This window comes from Phalacrocorax carbo, chromosome 16, assembly GCF_963921805.1.
Source record: "Phalacrocorax carbo chromosome 16, bPhaCar2.1, whole genome shotgun sequence".
Classification (NCBI taxonomy): Eukaryota; Metazoa; Chordata; class Aves; order Suliformes; family Phalacrocoracidae; genus Phalacrocorax; species Phalacrocorax carbo.
The window spans coordinates 2,044,741-2,062,933 of NC_087528.1; the positions used below are offsets into that span (position 1 = coordinate 2,044,741).

The following is an 18,193-nucleotide window of genomic DNA, read 5'->3' on the forward strand; positions in this document are numbered from 1 at the left end:
GCACTTGAAAACGGATTCCTGGCCTGAGACTGAGGCAGGATCTGAACAGCCTTGGCAAAACCACTGTGGACCAGCTCTGTTGGTGCTGAGAGAATGGGGCTGTGCCAAGGGTGGGGGTGGTTTATCATGCGTTTCCCAAGCAATTCCCCTAGCATCAGTCCCACGTCATCCCTTTGCAAAGGGCATCAGGGTCCTGCCTGTGCTAATAGGTCTTAATTAGCCTGACCAGCCTCATCTGGGGCCTCCTCTCACACCCCCTCCACCCCATTTGTTCCCCAGCTGCATTTAAGCCTGGCTCCTTGCCTAGATCAGTCTTTGATCTGTCTCACCACTGTTTTCTGCACTCCTGGGCTGACTTTGGATCTGCTTGGCTGCTTTGTGCTCTTTAATCACCAATAATGCGGGTGTAATGCCAGGTGAGAAATCCCACTCCTGGGACTAGGTTTAATGACTGTCAGCCAGTACTAGGGATAACGCTGCTCGCTGTGGGGAAGGGAAGTGGGGGTTGAGGAGGCAGCTAGCGCCACAGCATGCACTGACAGCTCTCGTGAGCTCGCAGGAATCCGGCAAGATGTGGCTTGTCCCTGCAATTTACCCTGGTGGCAAATCTTTGGCTGGTGGGTGATTGCAAATGGTTTGTGTGCAAGCTGGCCCTTGCCCTCCCGGCTGCCGCCGTGCCCCCCGCCCCGGCCGCTGCCGGCGCCTCTCCCAGAGCCTGTGCTTCGTGCAGTCCGGGGGCAGGTTGGTGCCACGGAGGGCAGCTCTCCCCAAGGCAACAGGGGTGGCTCTGGAGATGAGTCTGAGAAAGATGTGCTTAGAATCGTGGTAGATCGGTTTGGGCTGGAAGGGACCTTTAGAGGCCATCCAGTCCAACCCCCCGCAGTGAGCAGGGACATCTTCAACCAGATCAGGTTGCTCAGAGCCCCGTCCAACCTGACCTGGAATGCTTCCAGGGACGGGGCATCGACCACCTCTCTGGGCAACCTGGGCCAGGGTTTCACCACCCTCATTATAAAAAATGTTTTCTTTATATCCAGTCTAAATCTCCCCTCCTTTAGTTTAAAATCATCCCCCCTTGTCCTGTTACAACAGGCCTTGCTAAAGAGGTCGCCCCCATCCTTCCCACAGCCCCCTTTAAGCACTGGAAGGCCACGATAAGGTCTCCCTGCAGCCTTCCCTTCCCCAGGCTGCACAACCCCAGCTCTCCCAGCCCGGCCTCGCAGCAGAGGGGCTCCAGCCCCCGGAGCATTTCTGTGCCCCCTCTGGCCCCGCTCCAACAGCCCCGTGTCTGTCCCGTGCTGAGGAGCCCCGAGCTGGAGGCGGTGCTGCAGGGGGGTCTCACAGAGCGGGGCAGGGGGGCAGCACCCCCTCCCTCGCCCTGCTGCCCGCGCTGCTGGGGATGCAGCCCAGGGCATGGCTGGGGGTCGGGGCTGCGAGTGCCCATGGCCAGCTCGTGTCCAGCTTTTCACCCACCCCCCAAGTCCCTCTCCGCAGGGCTGTTCTCCATCCCCCCATCTCCCAGCCTGTGCTGATACTGGGGGGCTGCCCTGACCCAGGTGCAGGACCTTGCACTTGGCCTTGTTGAATCCCATGAGGTTCTCCCAGGCCCACCCCTCCAGCTTGTCCAGGTCTCTCTAGATGACATCCCATCCCCCTGGTGTGTCATGCCCCGCTCAGCTTGGTGGCATCCGCAAACTTGCTGAGGGCGCACTCGATCCCTCTGTCATTGATGAAGATATTAAACAGCACTGGTCCCAGTATGGAACCCTGAGGGATAGCACCTGTCACCGGTCTCTATCTGGACATTGAGCCATTGACCACGACCCTCTGGATGCCACCATCCAGCCAGTTCCTTATCCACTGAACAGTCCACCCATCACATCCGTATCTCCCCAGTAAGGTAAGTAACTTGCGTAAATCCATGCTGGAGGTGGCTTTGGGAGTGGCTCTGGCTCATGCCGTGTGACACCCTGACCTGCGGCATTGCCCTCTGATGTGGGTTGGTGCCGCCCTCAGAGCGGGGCACAGATGGGGACTGATGCTGGCACAGGGCTACCCAAATGGACAGGGGTCTCTGCTGGGAACCTGGCTGAGGTTACTGAGGATATCTGGAAGCTGCCGGTGGTTTTCTTCTATCAATTTCCTGCATCTGTGAAGGTGAGGAGGGTGGTGTGTTCCCTAAAAAGTGGGACTTCTGAATAAATGGAGTTACCTTCTCATTATCTGTACAAAAATGCTGGCCAGCAGATGAGGATGAGGCGCAGGGAGGGGGCGATGGGCTGTGATGCAGCTGTGGGTGCTGCAGCCCCTCTCTACCATGGACTGACCTCTGGGGATCCTGAGCAGTGGCAAGGGGGCTTCCCTCTAGCAGCTCTTATCTATCAAGCGCTTAATTGCCATTTTCCTTGGCTTTTATTGATGAGGAATAAGGGACTTGGCAAGGGAAGGATCAAGAGAAGTGTTTCCCTGTGGCTGGTTGCTGGATCCTTGGAGCAGGTGGAGGAGGTTGGTGGGGATTGAAGTGTGCAGCCAGAACTTGTGGAGCATGGTTTTCAGGAAGCTAGCAGGTTTTGGGGCTCCAGCTAGCCAAGAGAAGCAGCTTTGGCTGCGTTGCTCTAAGCAGATGCTCTGCCATCCCAGCCAGGTCCTGCTCAGGTCTCTTGTCCAAGGACAGTTGCTCCAAGAAAGGGGCAGGTGATGCCAAGAAGTCACAACAGGGCAGGAAAGGAGATCCAACAGCTTAGCGCTGACACCTAGGCTCTTCCTGCCCACACCCAGAGGCATCACGATGTTCAGCCTTGTGATTCCTCTGAAAGGAAAAGCAGGAGCTCATCGTCCCGCTGGGAGGTGCCTGTTGCTGTGTGTCTCAGGGCCCCGTTGTCGGGGGCGTGTGTGGAAACAGCAAAATGTGGCCTCGAGCCTTTGTTTCATGGGCAAAACCACTTCGGTTTGGCAAATACGGCCATCCCCTTCTTAGTTTTTACATGTTTCTCTGCATTCAAATTTTAGATGAAAACCCACTGAAATATGAGGATGACTGTTCATTAGGTATTTCCTAGGCCGTTAGTGACTAATCGGCCTGTTTTCTGAGGCATCTTGAACTCAGTGCCTGGGTTAAGGGCTGGGCTTTTTGCTTGGTTGCCCAAACAGTTTTCCTCATTTTTAGCCACTGTCATTTGAATTCATCAAGATCGCTGGTGCGTGTTTTCCTGGCTGTGCTGAAGGACCTGCCGCCCAGACTGCCCTGAGCTAAATCACAGGTGGAAGGTGCTCACCTTTCCCACAGATTTTCTTGAGCTGAGCTCTCAGCTCACTGCAGGTCTGTTTGACACCCATGAAACTTGACAACACCTCGCACTCCAGACTGATGATGGACTTGTATCAGACTCCTATCTGCTGAGGTCTGGGACACCCCTAGGGGGCATGGAGGCCTCTAATAGGAGATTTCCAGAAGGTCAAATATCGCTGCCTTTGCTCATCTGTTACACGACAATCTGAAGACAATTGCCGGGCGGTTGCAGCTCCTTCTTTATTGTGCTTTGGAGAAACCAATGTGTTTCTCCAGCCATGGAAGGGAGAGGGTACCTGGAGGTTATTTGCCCGTATCAAAGTTGGGTTAAACCTTCAGTGACTGCCCCACAACCAGATCTAGGTGGAAGGACGTGGTTAATGTCCTTGTTTCCCAAACAAGTTAGTAAGCTGGGTTGAAAATATCTGCAGGCTTTCTGTCTGTAAGTAGATCTGGCCTGGTTGCTTTGTTCTGGGTGAAGGTGGGTGGGTAAGCCACGAACTGACATTCATCTTTACGCATGAGCCTGAGGCAGAGCAGAAGAGTGTACGTATTGTGCAAGATGCACTTATGGCTGTGGCCAGACGCCTGCTCTGCTGGGTTTTACTCTCCCAGAGGAGTGCGGAGAGGGGAAAAGCAGCAGCAGTTTCCACTGATTTTGCTGGAGCCTCAGGCTGAGAAATCAGATGTTGATAAGCCCCTTGATGCTGCTAAAGCCCTTTCCTGTCTTTAATGTCAGTTCAGGTTTCCTCTTCATCCACAGACATGAGTGGGCAGGCCAGAAAAAACAAATGAATTGTGCTCCAGGCAAAGCTGGCAGGGGCACGCGGAGCTGCCAGCTGGGGTGACTAATGGGAGTTTTGTGGTCTTGCTGCGAGGTGAGCCCCAGCCCCAGGGAGGCGGGTGGCCCCCAGACACAGCGTGGTGGCCGGGGTGGGCTCAGCCCTGGCAGGAGCCCGAGCCTTTCCTTCCAGAGGAGGGATGTGGGATTGCTCCTTTTATGCCCTTTCCAATGCAGAAAAGGCTGATAAAGGGGTTTTAAAGTCCCTCTGCTGCAGCTCAAATGTGTGCGATGCTGACTGACTTTACTGTGTGGCTATCAGAAAATCTCGGTGATGTTTCGTTACTTGTCTCCCTCCCAAGCACCTGGCAAAGCCACCTGGGCTTATTTCTCCCAGGTGTGTCTGGGGGTTAGGAGGGACCAAATCCTGCCACAGACAGGTACAAAGTTCCTTGGGTGTTTCTGTGCTGCTGTCCACCTTGCGTTGGTGGTGGCACAGCCCCAGGGACGGAGCCTTTCCCACAGGAGCTGCTCGTCCCTGAGGAGGTGCCTCCACCGGGACCCCACAGCGCAGCGGGGTTCAGAGGCAGCCTGGGGTGCTCTGACAAACCCAGCCAAGAGCCAGGGCCTTTACCCTCTGCTGAGGCTAGTTCGGCTGCAAACCGTCCCTCTCTTTCCCTTTTCCTGCTGCAACAGATCTAGAGCAGCCTGGGTTTTGGTGGCGAGAGCTGAGCTTTGGCCTGGCCCCTGGCAACAGCAGGACCCGCTTGTTAAGAAGCGATGTATCGGGTTCATTTTTATTCTGGGTAAGATAACACACGCAGCACCGCTGCCTGCCCCGCACAACCTCTCGCTGCTTGGTAATACTGGGGCATTGCCTGTGTTTTCTGCAGCCAGAAGTAATTACTTTTAAAAGGAGTTAAGCGGGTTGCACAGCCTTGGATGGGAAAGCGAGGGATGGTACAAAGGCCCAGTGGCTCTGACTTGCAGTTTCTGCAGAAACCACTGAGGGACACGTGTGTCTTCTGCAGGGTGATGTAGAATTGTGTGAGAGGAGCTGCCTGGCAGACCCGGCGCTGGTTAAAGGTCCTGCACAAAGGCTTTTCCAGCCTTCATGGCCTTACAGGACAGTCCTAAAGTGGGAGAGCTGGGAGGTTACGGCTGCAGGCCTGAAATGCCAGCTGTAATTTCTATTTCTGCTGACAAGTCCTGCCTTGTGAACATGATCGAATACGCATGTGGCGTCAGCAGTGCCAGCCCTGCGGTTTCCGCCTCTGCCCAAGATGCTGCCAGCACCGCAGCGTGGCTTTGCGTTGGGCAAGTTCACTGGCAGTCCGGACCTGCAGTCAGGCCTGGCACGGGGACACGGGCATGGGTCAGGGAGGTTTGAAAAGTGCCGGCTTACATCAACCCGTGCCGCGCGGTGACTTGGCTCGGCCGTGGTTTCTGCGCCCTGTGGGGGGAAGAGTCTCGTCTTCTTCCACCATGTTGGTGTTAAACCCTGGTTTGGGGCTGCGCCAACCCCCTCCCTGCTCGGTTGCTTTGAGGCTCCTGTCGCGGTGGGGATGAAGCGGAGGCAGGCAGCGTGCCTGCTGGGCAGCCTTCAGAGCAGCTACAGTGGTCAGCAGGCAATTTTAGTCAAAAATAAGTCTAAATAAGCAAAGAACGGGAAAATTTGGATGATGTCTTTGCTTCTCTGCCTTTCCCCCGTGTTGGGCCTGAATTGTCAATGTTATCCAACTTCTGGCATCGCCAAAGCTTGACTACCTGGTTTGCCTCTTTGCCTCCCCGCTTCTTGTCCATCTGTTGGTACCTCTGCGTTTCAAGCATTTCCGAGTTGCAACGTAAACCGGGAGGAACCTAAATCTCAGCTAATCCACCAGCCTCGCTGAAGACACACACACAGGGAAGGCTGGCAGCTTTCGGGATGTTTTAGCTATTTAAAACGTCCTGCAGGGCTTCCAGGCTCACGCCACGTGCCCAGGGCGGTCTCGTGCCCAGCAGGCAGCTGCAGGCTCGGAACACGGGGGGAAGCACGCGTTAAGGAACTTACTTTTCTCATGTTCGTTCATTCCATTTGTCTCAGTGATGGCGAGAACCTTGCGGCTTTGGTCTTGGTAGGCCGGCGGGGAGCTGTTCGCAGGCTTCCGCAGGTGTTCCGCGCGGGAGCGGAAGGGGCAAAGCTGTCTGAAACAGATCTTTCTGCCACGTGTGCTGGCCCAGAGTCGAGTAGGCGTTTAGCAAATGAAAGCTGACAAAAAAAACCCCTTTTCCTTTCTTAGCGACTCACATTTGATGCTTGTATTAACATTCTACTGGCTTGTGGTTGTCGGCGGAAGCAGCAAAGATAAACGTAGCTTCTTTTGCATAAAAGAAAATCAGAGACGTGTTTCAGTTTGCTTTTTTCCCTGAAAGTAACCAAGAAGGACTAAAAAAATCTAATTATACTCTCCTCTTGGCAAATCATTGTTATAAATGAGCTGGAGCCAGAAGCAGCTACCCAGCGTTCGCATTTCTTGCCCCATAACGCAGTGTTTGTGGGGTAGGGTGGCAAGCGGGTGCAGAGAAAGCAGCAGGCTGCAGACCGTTTGTTCAAACGTTTCAAACCCATTTCAGAATCTTTATTGAAAAAAAAAATAAATAATCACGGCATCTCAACTGTTATTCAAACACATTTAATAAACAAAGAGAAACAGTAGCAAAGGGCACTGAGACGTGACGAACTGTACAAAACCCCGGGGTCTGCAGGCAAACGCGAGGGGAGGAGCCCGCGGCCCAGCTGCAGGACTGGGGAGCTGCTCCGTCCCATCGCCCTGCAGCGAACCATGCCCCCTTTGCCTCAGCCCACTCAGTCACCCCTGAGAAAAATCCATTTTGTTTTTTTTTTAAAAATGTGCAGAAACAAAGACACTTTAAGAAGTTATTTCCAGTCTTGCCATAATGGAACAATTTAGGCCACTGGGAAAGCTTTAAAAAAACCCAAGTGTCATACTCGCCGTTCCCGGGATTGCTTTAAAGTGAACCTTCCCAAGAGGCACAAGGACCCTTGGCTCTCCGCTGGGTCTACCCCTGCTCACCTACCCTACTCACCACAACACGCTACCTTTTTTAGAGTGAATGGGACAAAATTCATCCTAATTCAGTGCTAGTTTTGATATAGTTGTGACTGAGTGAAAGGCAATGGAAGGAAAAGCCCTGTCTTGAGCACAGAAGGGACGCAACTGGTGCATAATGCTGAGACCAGCCTTGGTCTCGGGGTAAAGGTGACCCAGCACAGTCAGGAAGGAAGAAATCCTCCACTGGGAATGTACCTGCTCTGGATGGACTGCATGCCTGGTCCTGAATACCGCCCAAGAACTCGAGTGCCCGGTACCAACGATTCGTTACCTACCCTAAACTTGTTCTGTTGAACTTAAAGACCCTGCAATCGATCCCGAAGAGTCTTCAACCCCCGGCGTGTCCTCGCTGCAGAGAGCAGCGTGGAGGGGAGAACCAAGATACTACTTCAGACTTCCTTGTGCATGTGAGCTAAACAGCTGTTCTGCTCAACCAGGAATGGTAACTTTTAGGCGCTCTGGCTCAGAGGGGAGTGATGGCATCGCTCTTCCACCAGGCAATCCTCCGGTGGGCTTCACCACGTAGAGCATGTTTGGTGACACAAAAAAAAGCAACGAGGTATCGGGTTTTTTATCTACTTGAGCTGTACTGGACGGCAAGTCTCCCCTTGCAACTAGCGTTGCTTTGAGCTCCATGGTTTGAGCAGCAAGGTGCTCAGCTGGCATCCATGTGACAAAAGCAGCTCGACCAGTTCCTGTTGCCTTTAGTTTGATATTTCTTGACCAGTTCCCAGAACCTCCCTCCTCTGAGGAAGGGAAAGATGACGGATGAGAGCGTTAAAGGGCTTTTTAGGCTGCTAACTTGCATACATGCGCTTCTTGATTTCTTAGCTGTGAGCACAGACGGACAATGACTGAGGCTACAAGATACCGACAGAGGGGAGATCTGTACACATCACAGTGTTATTTAGGCCCAGCCAAGGCGTACGGTCTAATCACACCAACACCATCTCACCACATTATAAACAGGGAAGATGGAGGGAAGAAGAGCTGGGTTCTTCAGCGGGATGGCAAGCCAGCTGCGTTTCAACAGCCTGTAACTGACACAACGTGAATTCAAAGACATTTGGCACAGCCTGTTGTTACCAGGATTAAACTAGCACAGATAATTAACCGGTCGTTCTTAATGTGGCAAAGCCTCCCCTGGAGGAGGTACGTTGGCAAAGCAGGATGGGAGAGGACAGGCAAGAGTACGTACAGAAGGGCTGCGAAGACGCAGCGAGTGCAGCGGTGCCGCTCGGTGTCTCTGCTGCGCGCCTGGTTTCCTGAACTGGTTGTTGGTGATGCTGCTGCAAGGCCCCATCAGCAACAAGTGGTAAGATGGGAAACCTGCCCAGCTCGATCTCAAAACATCAAGGAGACCGCAGGTAGCTGAAGTCCTCCAGGAAGGAGCCCAGCTCCTCAGTCCAGGTGAGGAATTTTCTGATACCTTACTGAGAAACATCTGCTCTGAGCTTGTCAATGTCTGAATTCCAGCTTTGCGTTTAATGCCAGTTTGGGACTTGACTCAGGACGACCCAAGTGCCTGGACACTTAGGCTACAAAGAACAAAGCCAGATGAAAGGGGAAAAACATGCAGCAAATGCCTAAGAAATTCCATTTACCAGAGAAGGAGGGATGTGCCCTTGGTTAGGGATGGCCCGGGAAAACAGAGGGGAACCAGTGACTGCAGTTTGGCTAAGATCAGAATTCAAGAGAGGCACAAACGAACATTTCGCACGTCCATCCAAGGCATTCCAAAAAAAAAAAAACAAAACCAAAAGAGAAAGAAAGAAAGGTCACAGAAGTCGACACATCACTTTGGACAAGAAACATTACAACAGTTTGGCAACTTTTCACTGAGACACCCCACCCCCCCACCCCCAGCTCTGCGATGCCCCTCTAATCTGAGGTGATCTCTTACGGGTGGGGACGTGAGCGGGCTGCAGATAAATCACTGCGTGTAAATAGGGGGCCTCCTCCACAAAGGATCTCGTGGGTTAAAACAAACCTACCTGCTTGCTACAGTACAAAAGAAGTTCTGCCTGAAGTCCTCCCTTGGCGAGAAGGAAGGCGAGCGAGCCCACGCTGCTGGAGACAAACAAGGCAAAGCTGAACTTGGCAGCAACAAGTCCCTAACCTTGTGACTTTGCACCAGGCTAAGATATGGCCGTGGCAGGGTACTGGGGGGAAGATGTCACCACTCTGACTCCGTAGAGAAGCGTAAAGGACAGAACTATCACTCTCGCTGTTCTGGGCGAACGCAGGTCTCTCTGTTTATGCATGCGGAGTAACGGGCGCTGGAAAACGCCAGGAGCCCGTCTGCCGTAGTGTTAACAGCGAGACCTGTGTTAGATGGACACGCGGCTCCACTCCCCTTGGTATCGAAACTCAGCTCTTAGGAATTGAACAAGGAACAAATACAAAGCAAGAATGGAAAAAGTTTGTGTGGGTTTTTTTACGAGTGGTTGTTTTGTTCCTCCTTTTAAAGCCCTGCTCCTCTGATCTGGGGGGGGCTGGCTGCTCAGGAGGGGAGCGCTGCGAGGCCCCTGCGCTCTTCTGGTGGCAGACCTGGGTGCAAGAAATGGCACAGCTCACCTACAGATCCCCCACCCACGCCAGCCTGTGGAAGGCGGGACTGATTACAAGGGCCTGTGGATCTGAGCAACCCTCGGAAAGGCTCCGACTGGGAATCCGGCCCAGCCATCATTGGAAAAATTCAATACAGCACTGGCCATGAAAATAAACTACTTGTGGAAAGGACTATCCAACTGGAAGAGTCTTTCCCTTCCTTGATTTCCAGGGTAAGAGGGAAGCCTTTGGTTATGACCAGAATTATTCGCCCTTGGCAGGACAGGCTCGGCTTTGCTTTGCATTAGCTCGGTTACTGTACAAGGGCAAGGTTGCGCTGCGGAGAGGTGCTCTGCCCAGCCAGACCGCCCTCTTGACATCTGGGAGTTTTAACGGAGTGGACACTTGAATTACATCCGGGATCCTCGCTCCTGAAGAATCTGAAAAGGAAGAGAGCGTCTATAAATACCTTGGACAAGTTTAGATGCAAAATTTACATTCAGAGTCCTGGGATTTTTTTTGCAGAGAAAGAAAAGCTGGGCCCGCAGTTTAAGAAGGATGTGGAACTGCTTGAGCAAGTCCAGCAGAGACCTACCAAGGTGATCAGGGGGCCGCAGCATCTCCCTTCTGAGGAAAGGCTGAGAGACCTGGGTTTGTTCAGCCTGGAGAAGAGAGGACTGAGGGGGGATTTCATCAATGCCTACAAGTATCTAAAGGGTGGGTGTCAGGGGGATGGGGCCGGGCTCTTTTCAGTGGTGCCCAACGCCAGGCCAAGGGGCCACGGGCACAAGCTGGAACACGGGAAGCTCCACCTGAACGTGAGGACAAACCCCTTCCCTGTGCGGGTGCCAGAGCAGGGGCACAGGCTGCCCAGGGAGGCTGTGGGGTCCCTTCCCTGGAGACATTCACCCCCCGCCTGGACGCGGCCCTGTGCCCCTGCTCTGGGGGTGCCTGCTCCAGCAGGGGTGGGACGGGGTGAGCTCCAGAGGTCCCTTCCAACCCCTGCCATGCTGTGGTTCTGCATGACTAATGTGAGAGTAGCTTGCTGGCTTTTATGCTACCATAACAAATGACAGGCTGGTTAAAGCTGACTAAGCCCTTTGCCAGAAATCCTGCTTAGCTGCCTGCCAGGAGTTAAGAATGCCGCCTTTTGTTGCCATCCCAGGGGAAAAAGGAGTGGATTGAAAGGGGTGTGTGTGGAAATCTTGTCTCTCCCTGCAATATCCTTAAACCACAAACTGTGACCAATCTCAGAGGTCCTTGCTATGCTGTCCTCCCTTTAAGTCTATCTCTTCCTCCAATTTTTTTTGTCTTAATTTGAAATGTACAAAGAGCCTTAGCTCTTGGCCTACGGTAAAACATGAAATCTCCCCGGAGGGGAGGATCACGCATACAGGAGGAAACAGGAAAGCTGGCACACAGAACTGCTATGGCAAATTACGGACCTGCTAGAGAAAGAAGGGTTTTTTCTTTGCACAGGGGAATCCACGCCAATACATCTGAGCAGACGCCTTACCTTTGCCTTCTCGCTGGGCTCCTTCACAATGCCATTGGTAGAATTGTTGAGCTCCCTGGACACAACGCAGAGGAATTCTGCCTGGTCTTCGTTTCCGTAGTTGTAGGAAGATCCAATGCTGATGAGCTGTGCAACAGGAGACAGCCGAGGTAAGAACCGATAAGCCTTGACTTCTGCTCTATTCCTACAATTGCTTTGCGAGGTACGACTGTCCAGCGAGGCCGGTCCCGGCCCTCAAGTCTCTGCCGGTAGCCTCCCGTGGGAGAGGCTCTCCTGAGAGTGCAGCAGGGACCCGGCCGAGCTCCAGAGCCCTCTAGTGGCACCTGGAGCCCCAGGAAGAAATTCCAGCCTGAAACTGTCATGTCCTGTACTGTGCTGAACACGACAGACCACTTTCCAATTACTGAGGGCAGAAAAAGGAAAAACACGTCAGATTTTGCAATATATAATATCCAGCTTCTGCAAGATATGGGGCAGGCAACGCTGACTTCCTGATCCAGGCAACACTCAGCTCTCAACTCGCCTTTTGACTTTGATGTGTAAAAACTGGAAAGGCAGCTCTTTACCACAGACAGATGTTAGATTAACTAGGGGACATGTGGCAAACTGGCACCATTCTTCACGTAGATGCTGTCAAGATGAAGTTTGATATCTGTGTAAACGGGATTATATTCTATTACTGTTGTGATGAGGGGTCTGGACTCCATCCAAGAAATCCCATCTGTCTCATTTATCATTATTACATTAAAAGGACATCCTGGAGTGCAGAGCTAATTTGTCATTTACAGCTCGGTTCTGCATTCCAGATAATAAATCTAAGTAACATGAAGAAGACAACGTGAATCTTATCAACTGTGTATATCTAGGAAACTTTAATATGCAGCGTGCACCCTAACTTCCATGTCCAAATGGATGTTAGAAGAGAGCTCCGTATTTACATATAAGACAGATACCATCAACAGCCTTCCTGGGCAGGTGACTGTCCACAGGGTTACCGTGCAGCTGCAGGAAGATCTGGGGGCTGTTGTGCTGACTGACCTCCAGTACTGTTTTAAACAGGTTTTGATGCTTGTGCTGAGGGCAACAGACAGGATAAAAAAATATATCTTTTTTTCTTTTGCTGCCCCACTCCCTATTTTGTCTGTTTAAGCTCCTGGATATTTCAATAACACACACCATTATTTACTCAACAAACATGAAGTGTCTTTTGATAAAGAGAGCAATTTTCCAGACTACTGAACTGTGGGTGGACAGGAGAATGGATTTCTGTTTAAAATAACAAATTCCTATTCCATCCTTAATTTACGCAGGACTGAATGGTACAAGGCAGAGAACCTGAAAGGCCACGTGCTCCTCTGAGAACCCAAGCCTGACAGACAATGAGGCTGCAACAGCTTTTACCACTTCTGGCTTTCCTGCAGGTTTCTGAACTGGTCTTTTTGATGATATTAAGTGACCAGACCCAAAGAGCCCGTGAAGGGAATGTCTGCTCCGTTCAACTACTGGCACCCAGGCTAAGATTTAGCAGTAGGCTCTCTCCCTGATATGCAGACCTGTTACCATCTTTCCCAACATGTCTCAGCATGCCAAGTGGTGTGATTTGGGGGGAGGGGAGAAGCAGTGCTGGGCTGCACAGCTGGGGAAAGAACTTGGCAATAGGCTGCAGCCACAATGTGCCTCCCAGCAGGGCCCGTTTCAGCATGGGCCACGTCCCGTGCTGCACCACTGCCACGCTCCTGCTCCGTGACCCCGTCTGGACCATCTCGCAGCTGGAGGGAGGCTGAACCACTGTGTGAGGTCTAGCCAAAGCATCGGATCTGTCTGCCCTGTTCAGGCTTGCTGCCCTTGGGGGTGTCTGAGCTGAATGCGAGTCCCAGGGGAGGGCAAGAACAGCTCCTGAAGGTGGGAGCGTGCTGGAGCGGGAGATGCGGGAACCTTCCTGGTGCTTGCAGCATAGAGGAAGGAGGAGGCTGGCAGGGTCGTCGGTGGTTTGTGCAAAGGTTGTGGATGGCGGAGGGAGGGGACAGGAAGGAAACACCCTAACGTTTGCCTGTAACCGATATCTTGACCCTGTCGTTACAGATTTGAAAAGCAAGACTAGGAAAGATGTAAGGGTGCAGATCCCTGCACAGGGCACTGCCTACAGCCTTTTGGTTTTGGGGGTGTTACGCGCCATGTGTGAAAGGCAACATCTGTTCAGTAAGTTTTCAGTCAGCAAAACCTGGGTGTTGGAGGACTGGGATGCCATGGAGCAGCAGTGGCTCTTGGTCACAAGATTTTGCTACCGGCTCAGAGGGGCAAGAGTTTTTGGCCACCTCTCCACTACGCAGTAGGAGTTTTCAGGCATTACAGAGCAGTTACATATATGAACAAGTGATGCAGAGGGCTGTTGCTAATGCTATGCCTCGCTTCGTGTCAGCACATTTCCCACAGCATCCACTTGTACTGAGGCTGGACTGACTGGGAAGACAGCAGAGCTGTAATCCAGAGCCTAGTCTGCAGTTTCTTAATATAGCATTAACATGCAGGCCAGCTGGTTTCCAGTTCTCCATCCTCCTAAATAAGACAACTGTATTCAATTGAAGAAACCAAATCTGGAACTAATACCCTACGCAACTTCAGTGACACCTACCCCTGCAATTGGCTGCGTTACAAAGGCATCTGCAGGAAGTATATTTCTCATGTCACTCAGCACCTCTTTAGCAAATGCAGGAGTCATGGCTTTGACCTTCCAGAAAAGTCACGCTGTGGGTTGGTTTTTTTTTTCATGCCTCAATTAATTTCCTGGATAAAACTGGTGAATGTGATGAAATGCAGGAAAAGGGAAGAATTGCTCTGGGATTTGACAAGGATACAAGAAGCCCTGACAGGAAATGGGCTCTCTCCTGGCAGTTTGAGTGAATTCTGCCTTTCCCTGTCAGTTATGCTATGTAAGTGGGCTGCTGCTCAGTTCAGACTGCTTATTTGGAAGAGAAGAGCAGCGTGAAGTGCAATTCAATAGCAAACTCTGCTTATTCCATATCCATCTTTCAAAGGGATTCTGTTGTCCTTTGGTAACGGTACCTGTTCAAATTTCCACCCGTCGGACATCGTGGACACCATCTGTGTGAGCTCCTCCTCTTGGCACTGCAGGACTCTGTACACATGCTTCACAGGTCCCTAGGCGTGGAGAATAAAAACAAGCGTGGATTTAGTAATTGTTATACTAGTATCAAGCTAGGAAATTAATAAGCCTCTCCTCTGTCATCTTGTTATTTGAGGAAGTCTGAGCCCGACAGGCTTTCCGAGGCGTTGTCCTTCCGACCATCCAACCGATTCTAGAACAGTACGTACGGTTGACACGCCTCTCTTAAAAGCCTTCTGTGTGTCTAAGGGCCAGCGAAAGCAAAACTTCCTTGCCTTTTGAAGCCATTTACTGCTCTTTGAGTGTGTTTCTCTTCTGAAATTGAATCCAGTGGGTGTGTTAGTATCAGCTGAGCCACGATGGAGAAAATTGCCACAGAGGGACAGATATAAAGGGAAGAAAATGGTTTAGAGAAGGAAGAGTTTGAACTATTCTTTACATACCAAAGCAGTACGTTTTGCTTTATAACTACCCATCTCTGCTCCTGGCCCCTCTTGTTTAACTGTTTGTTGTCTTTCCCTGCAGTGCTAACAAGACAACTCAGTGGTCTCTGCTTAGAACCGCAATGGATGCTCTTTTCTAGCTGTGCCCTGGATCCACCCAAAAGCACAGATTCCACCTCTTAAATATGACTAAACAAAAAACCTGCTACTAGAAACGTCTACAGCCACGTGTCCTCCTACTACGCTACAGAAAATGACTGACTTCATAATGCAAAAGTCGCCGTGCATTACTTGAGAGGTTCTGTTCTCGTTATCCCGTATCCGCTCCTTCACCAGCCGCACAAGAGATGCGATATTGTAAAACTCGGCTTCTTCCAGTACCCCTAAAAAAGGAACCAGAAGGAGAGAGAAATTCTGTTACTTCGTACAGAGCAATTCTGCTACAAGGACGCAACACCTGCTCCTGACTCCAAATCTAGCCCAGATGCGAGGAAATCCCCAAATGCCGAAGACTCTGCCACCGATCTCATGGTCCCAGGCTGGAAGAAAACAACCACTTTTGTGACTCAGAGGGTCTTTAAGAAAGATTATTCCCCTTTCCCTGGGATTATCAGAAATCTCGTGGTACAATCTCTATTTTGTTCACACGGCCCCATTAGGGGAAAGTCACCAAAGCTGCCTGCTTGTAGAGCTGCTGGCTGTGGAGGGAGAGGAGGTGTGCTAATGGATCTTTTGCTCCGCTAACAGAAGCCTTTGAGCTAAGCAGGACAGCGATGGGTTGTGCTCTAAGCTGCAGGCCTCCGCTTTCAAGAAGATACAGACTTTAACGATTTAATCCCTGCTAGCGAGCATCCTTCTGAGGAACTAACGGTACTAACAGCGCTACCGGGAAATGCAGCTTGCTCCCACCTTACACATCACCTCGTCACAAGCCCTGGGCACTCAGGTGAGTTTCTGATGATGGCCCTCGGACACTGCTGTCAAACAGCATTTGCAGTTCTTCCCCTGTATTCTTCTCTTCCCCTGTATTCTCCTCTTACCTTCTTCCGCAAGCTCCTTGTTTATGATGAGCTTCCCATGCCGGAGGTAGTTCAGTATTGGACCAAAATACGTGGGGTCTCTATCGATGAGATACGCCCCCGTCTCATCCTGTCAAGTACAGGAATGAAGCAGGGATGGTTAAATGGTACCAGGAAAAAAATAATTTCAGTTGAAAACAATAAATTCAACAGTTTCTCTCTGAGAACCTGGATTCATTTGCCTGGGAAAGGCATACTAATAACTCCCCATTTAAACCAACATTATATTTTGTTTGTCAATACCTGAGCACAGCTCCGTAATGCTGGCAGGTGCTTCAAATGAAGCACTTCTATGAACAGAATTTATATACTTGGGGAGAAAAGCAGGGCCTAGATTTGTTTTCCAGACTAGTTCAACCATGAGACGCTGGAGGAAAACTGGATCTCTGGTTCTAGCTAACAGCATAGGAGAGCTAAAGTAGCTTATCTCCTTTATTCTTTCTGCTACTGAAAATGCACGTTGCAATGCCCCAGCCATGTCTCTTGCGTAACTACTGCCATGAAATAACCAACAATTCACAACCAGCTTTGAGGTGTTGACAAAGCCTGTGCAGGACTCTCTTGTATCACTCCCTTAAATCACTTTAAAGCAACATCTGTCTTGCCTATCGATCTGCTCTAAAACAATAAAAACTGTGTGGGGAAAAAACCACTCTGAAACATCATCTCCTCTCTTCACTGGTGCTGGTGATTGCTGCTTTGAGCACAACCAGGATTTCTCTTTTGATTAAACTCTGAAGAGAGTGGCAAGAGACCTGAATAATTCTCAGTCTGGCCTACCCACAGAATATTTATTTACAAAACCTCATGCAGTGGATCCTACAGAAAACCTGTCATTACAAGAGTAACTGCTTGCAAAATCCTTATGATAAAATCCAGCGCCTTCAAAACTATCCACCTGCGTAAGGAATGTGCAGTGTGACCTTTTATGAGAGCAAAGTGAGATATTTTAAAGAAATAATATGCATTCGGGGTGAGAAATCATTAAAAATTCCTGTTTCTCAAAGAGTTTCCTGCTAGTTCCGTCTCTGCTACAGGGAACTGCTGGGGGAAGGTGCTGGTTTGTTCCTTGAGAGGAGTCACATTGTGTTACAGGCACCAGGGCAGACCCCGAGCCCTGTTCCTGGGGCTGTGGCCGCATAACACAGCACAAGGGACAAGGAGGTGGCGTCTGTCAGAGCAATACGAGTCCCTGGGGACCATGGGAGTGGGGCTGCCGTGGAGATCAGCCCATCCATGCCATGGGGTCAGGGCTGCTGGGGCCACAGTGCAGCCTCAGGGGGTGCTGGCCCCGGGGACAGCGGCAGTGGGTGCTGTCACCCCGCCGATACATCGGGATCAGGGGTGCTGGCCCCAGGGACAGCGGCAGCGGGGGCTGCCACCCCACCGGTACAGCGGGATCAGGGGTGCTGGCCCCGGGGACAGCGGCAGCGGGGGCTGTCACCCCGCCAGTACAGCGGGATCAGGGGTGCTGGCCCCGGGGACAGCGGCAGCGGGGGCTGTCACCCCGCCAGTACAGCGGGATCAGGGGTGCTGGCCCCGGGGACAGCGGCAGCGGGGGCTGTCACCCCGCCAGTACAGCGGGATCAGGGGTGCTGGCCCCGGGGACAGCGGCAGCGGGGGCTGTCACCCCGCCAGTACAGCGGGATCAGGGGTGCTGGCCCCGGGGACAGCGGCAGCGGGGGCTGTCACCCCGCCAGTACAGCGGGATCAGGGGTGCTGGCCCCGGGGACAGCGGCAGCGGGGGCTGCCACCCCGCCGGTACAGCGGGATCAGGAGTGCTGGCCCCGGGGACACCGGCTGCCCTGGGGCTCGGGCAGCCCCGGGAGGGGCCTCGCCGTCCCGGTGCGGGGCGCGGACCGGCCCCCGCCGCGGCCTCACCTTGTCGGAGCCGAGCTCGGGCCCGTCCTGGCAGCAGAGGCGGCAGAGGAAGGACTTGGGCTCCCGGCACAGCGTCTGCCGGGTGCTCACGAAGTACGTGCCGCCCACGTTCAGGCGCACCCACTTGGAGGCGGCGGGCGAACGGGCCGCACCGGGCGGGGACAACGCCCCGCCGGAACCCGCCGCCGCTGCCGCTCCGGCCGCTCGGGGACTGGGCGGCCCCGGCGCCCCCCCGGGGCCCGGGCTGGGGGTGCGACCCCGCGGCGGTCCCTCCGCCGCCGCCGCCAGCTCGGCCATGTTGGAACCGCTCAGCGCCCCCGCGCCGCCATCGCCGCCCGCCGCTACCGCCGCCGCTTCCGCTGCGTAGAGCACTTCCGGAGCGGCGGCGGCGGGGGGGGCACCGGGTGGGAGGGG

The 18,193-nt window shown here is 52.7% G+C and overlaps 1 protein-coding gene and 1 long non-coding RNA gene across 3 annotated transcripts in view; one reads left to right on the forward strand and one right to left on the reverse strand.

Moving 5' to 3' along the window:
* LOC135315898 (uncharacterized) overlaps positions 1 to 14,319 on the forward strand; it is a 16,722-nt gene extending 2,403 nt beyond the window's left edge. For both annotated transcript variants that reach the window (XR_010375375.1, XR_010375376.1), the window contains exons 2-3: positions 11,216 to 11,401; positions 12,563 to 14,319. This is a non-coding gene — a long non-coding RNA (uncharacterized LOC135315898). The remainder of the gene's footprint in view (positions 1 to 11,215; positions 11,402 to 12,562) is intronic.
* On the reverse strand, positions 6,730 to 18,157 carry KCTD2 (potassium channel tetramerization domain containing 2). Its single transcript, XM_064466823.1, has 6 exons — positions 17,780 to 18,157; positions 15,860 to 15,968; positions 15,111 to 15,202; positions 14,316 to 14,411; positions 11,253 to 11,378; positions 6,730 to 10,176 (listed from the first exon to the last, which is right to left on the reverse strand). Exons 1-6 carry the CDS (start codon positions 18,074 to 18,076, stop codon positions 10,147 to 10,149), a joined length of 750 nt encoding a protein of 249 aa, XP_064322893.1. The 5' UTR covers positions 18,077 to 18,157; the 3' UTR covers positions 6,730 to 10,146.
* Positions 18,158 to 18,193: the final 36 nt, after the last annotated feature.

What these genes read in the sequence shown, in the direction of transcription:
- KCTD2 (XM_064466823.1), bottom strand. Translation starts at nt 18,076, where the DNA reads ATGGCCGAGCTGGCGGCGGCGGCGGAGGGACCGCCGCGGGGTCGCACC. An exon ending in CCGAGCTCGGCTCCGACAAG is followed by an intron (nt 15,969 to 17,779) that starts GTGAGGCCGCGG and finishes TGTACTTGACAG; the next exon opens with GATGAGACGGGGGCGTATCT. An exon ending in ACGGGTGGAAATTTGAACAG is followed by an intron (nt 11,379 to 14,315) that starts GTACCGTTACCA and finishes CCTGTTGCACAG; the next exon opens with CTCATCAGCATTGGATCTTC.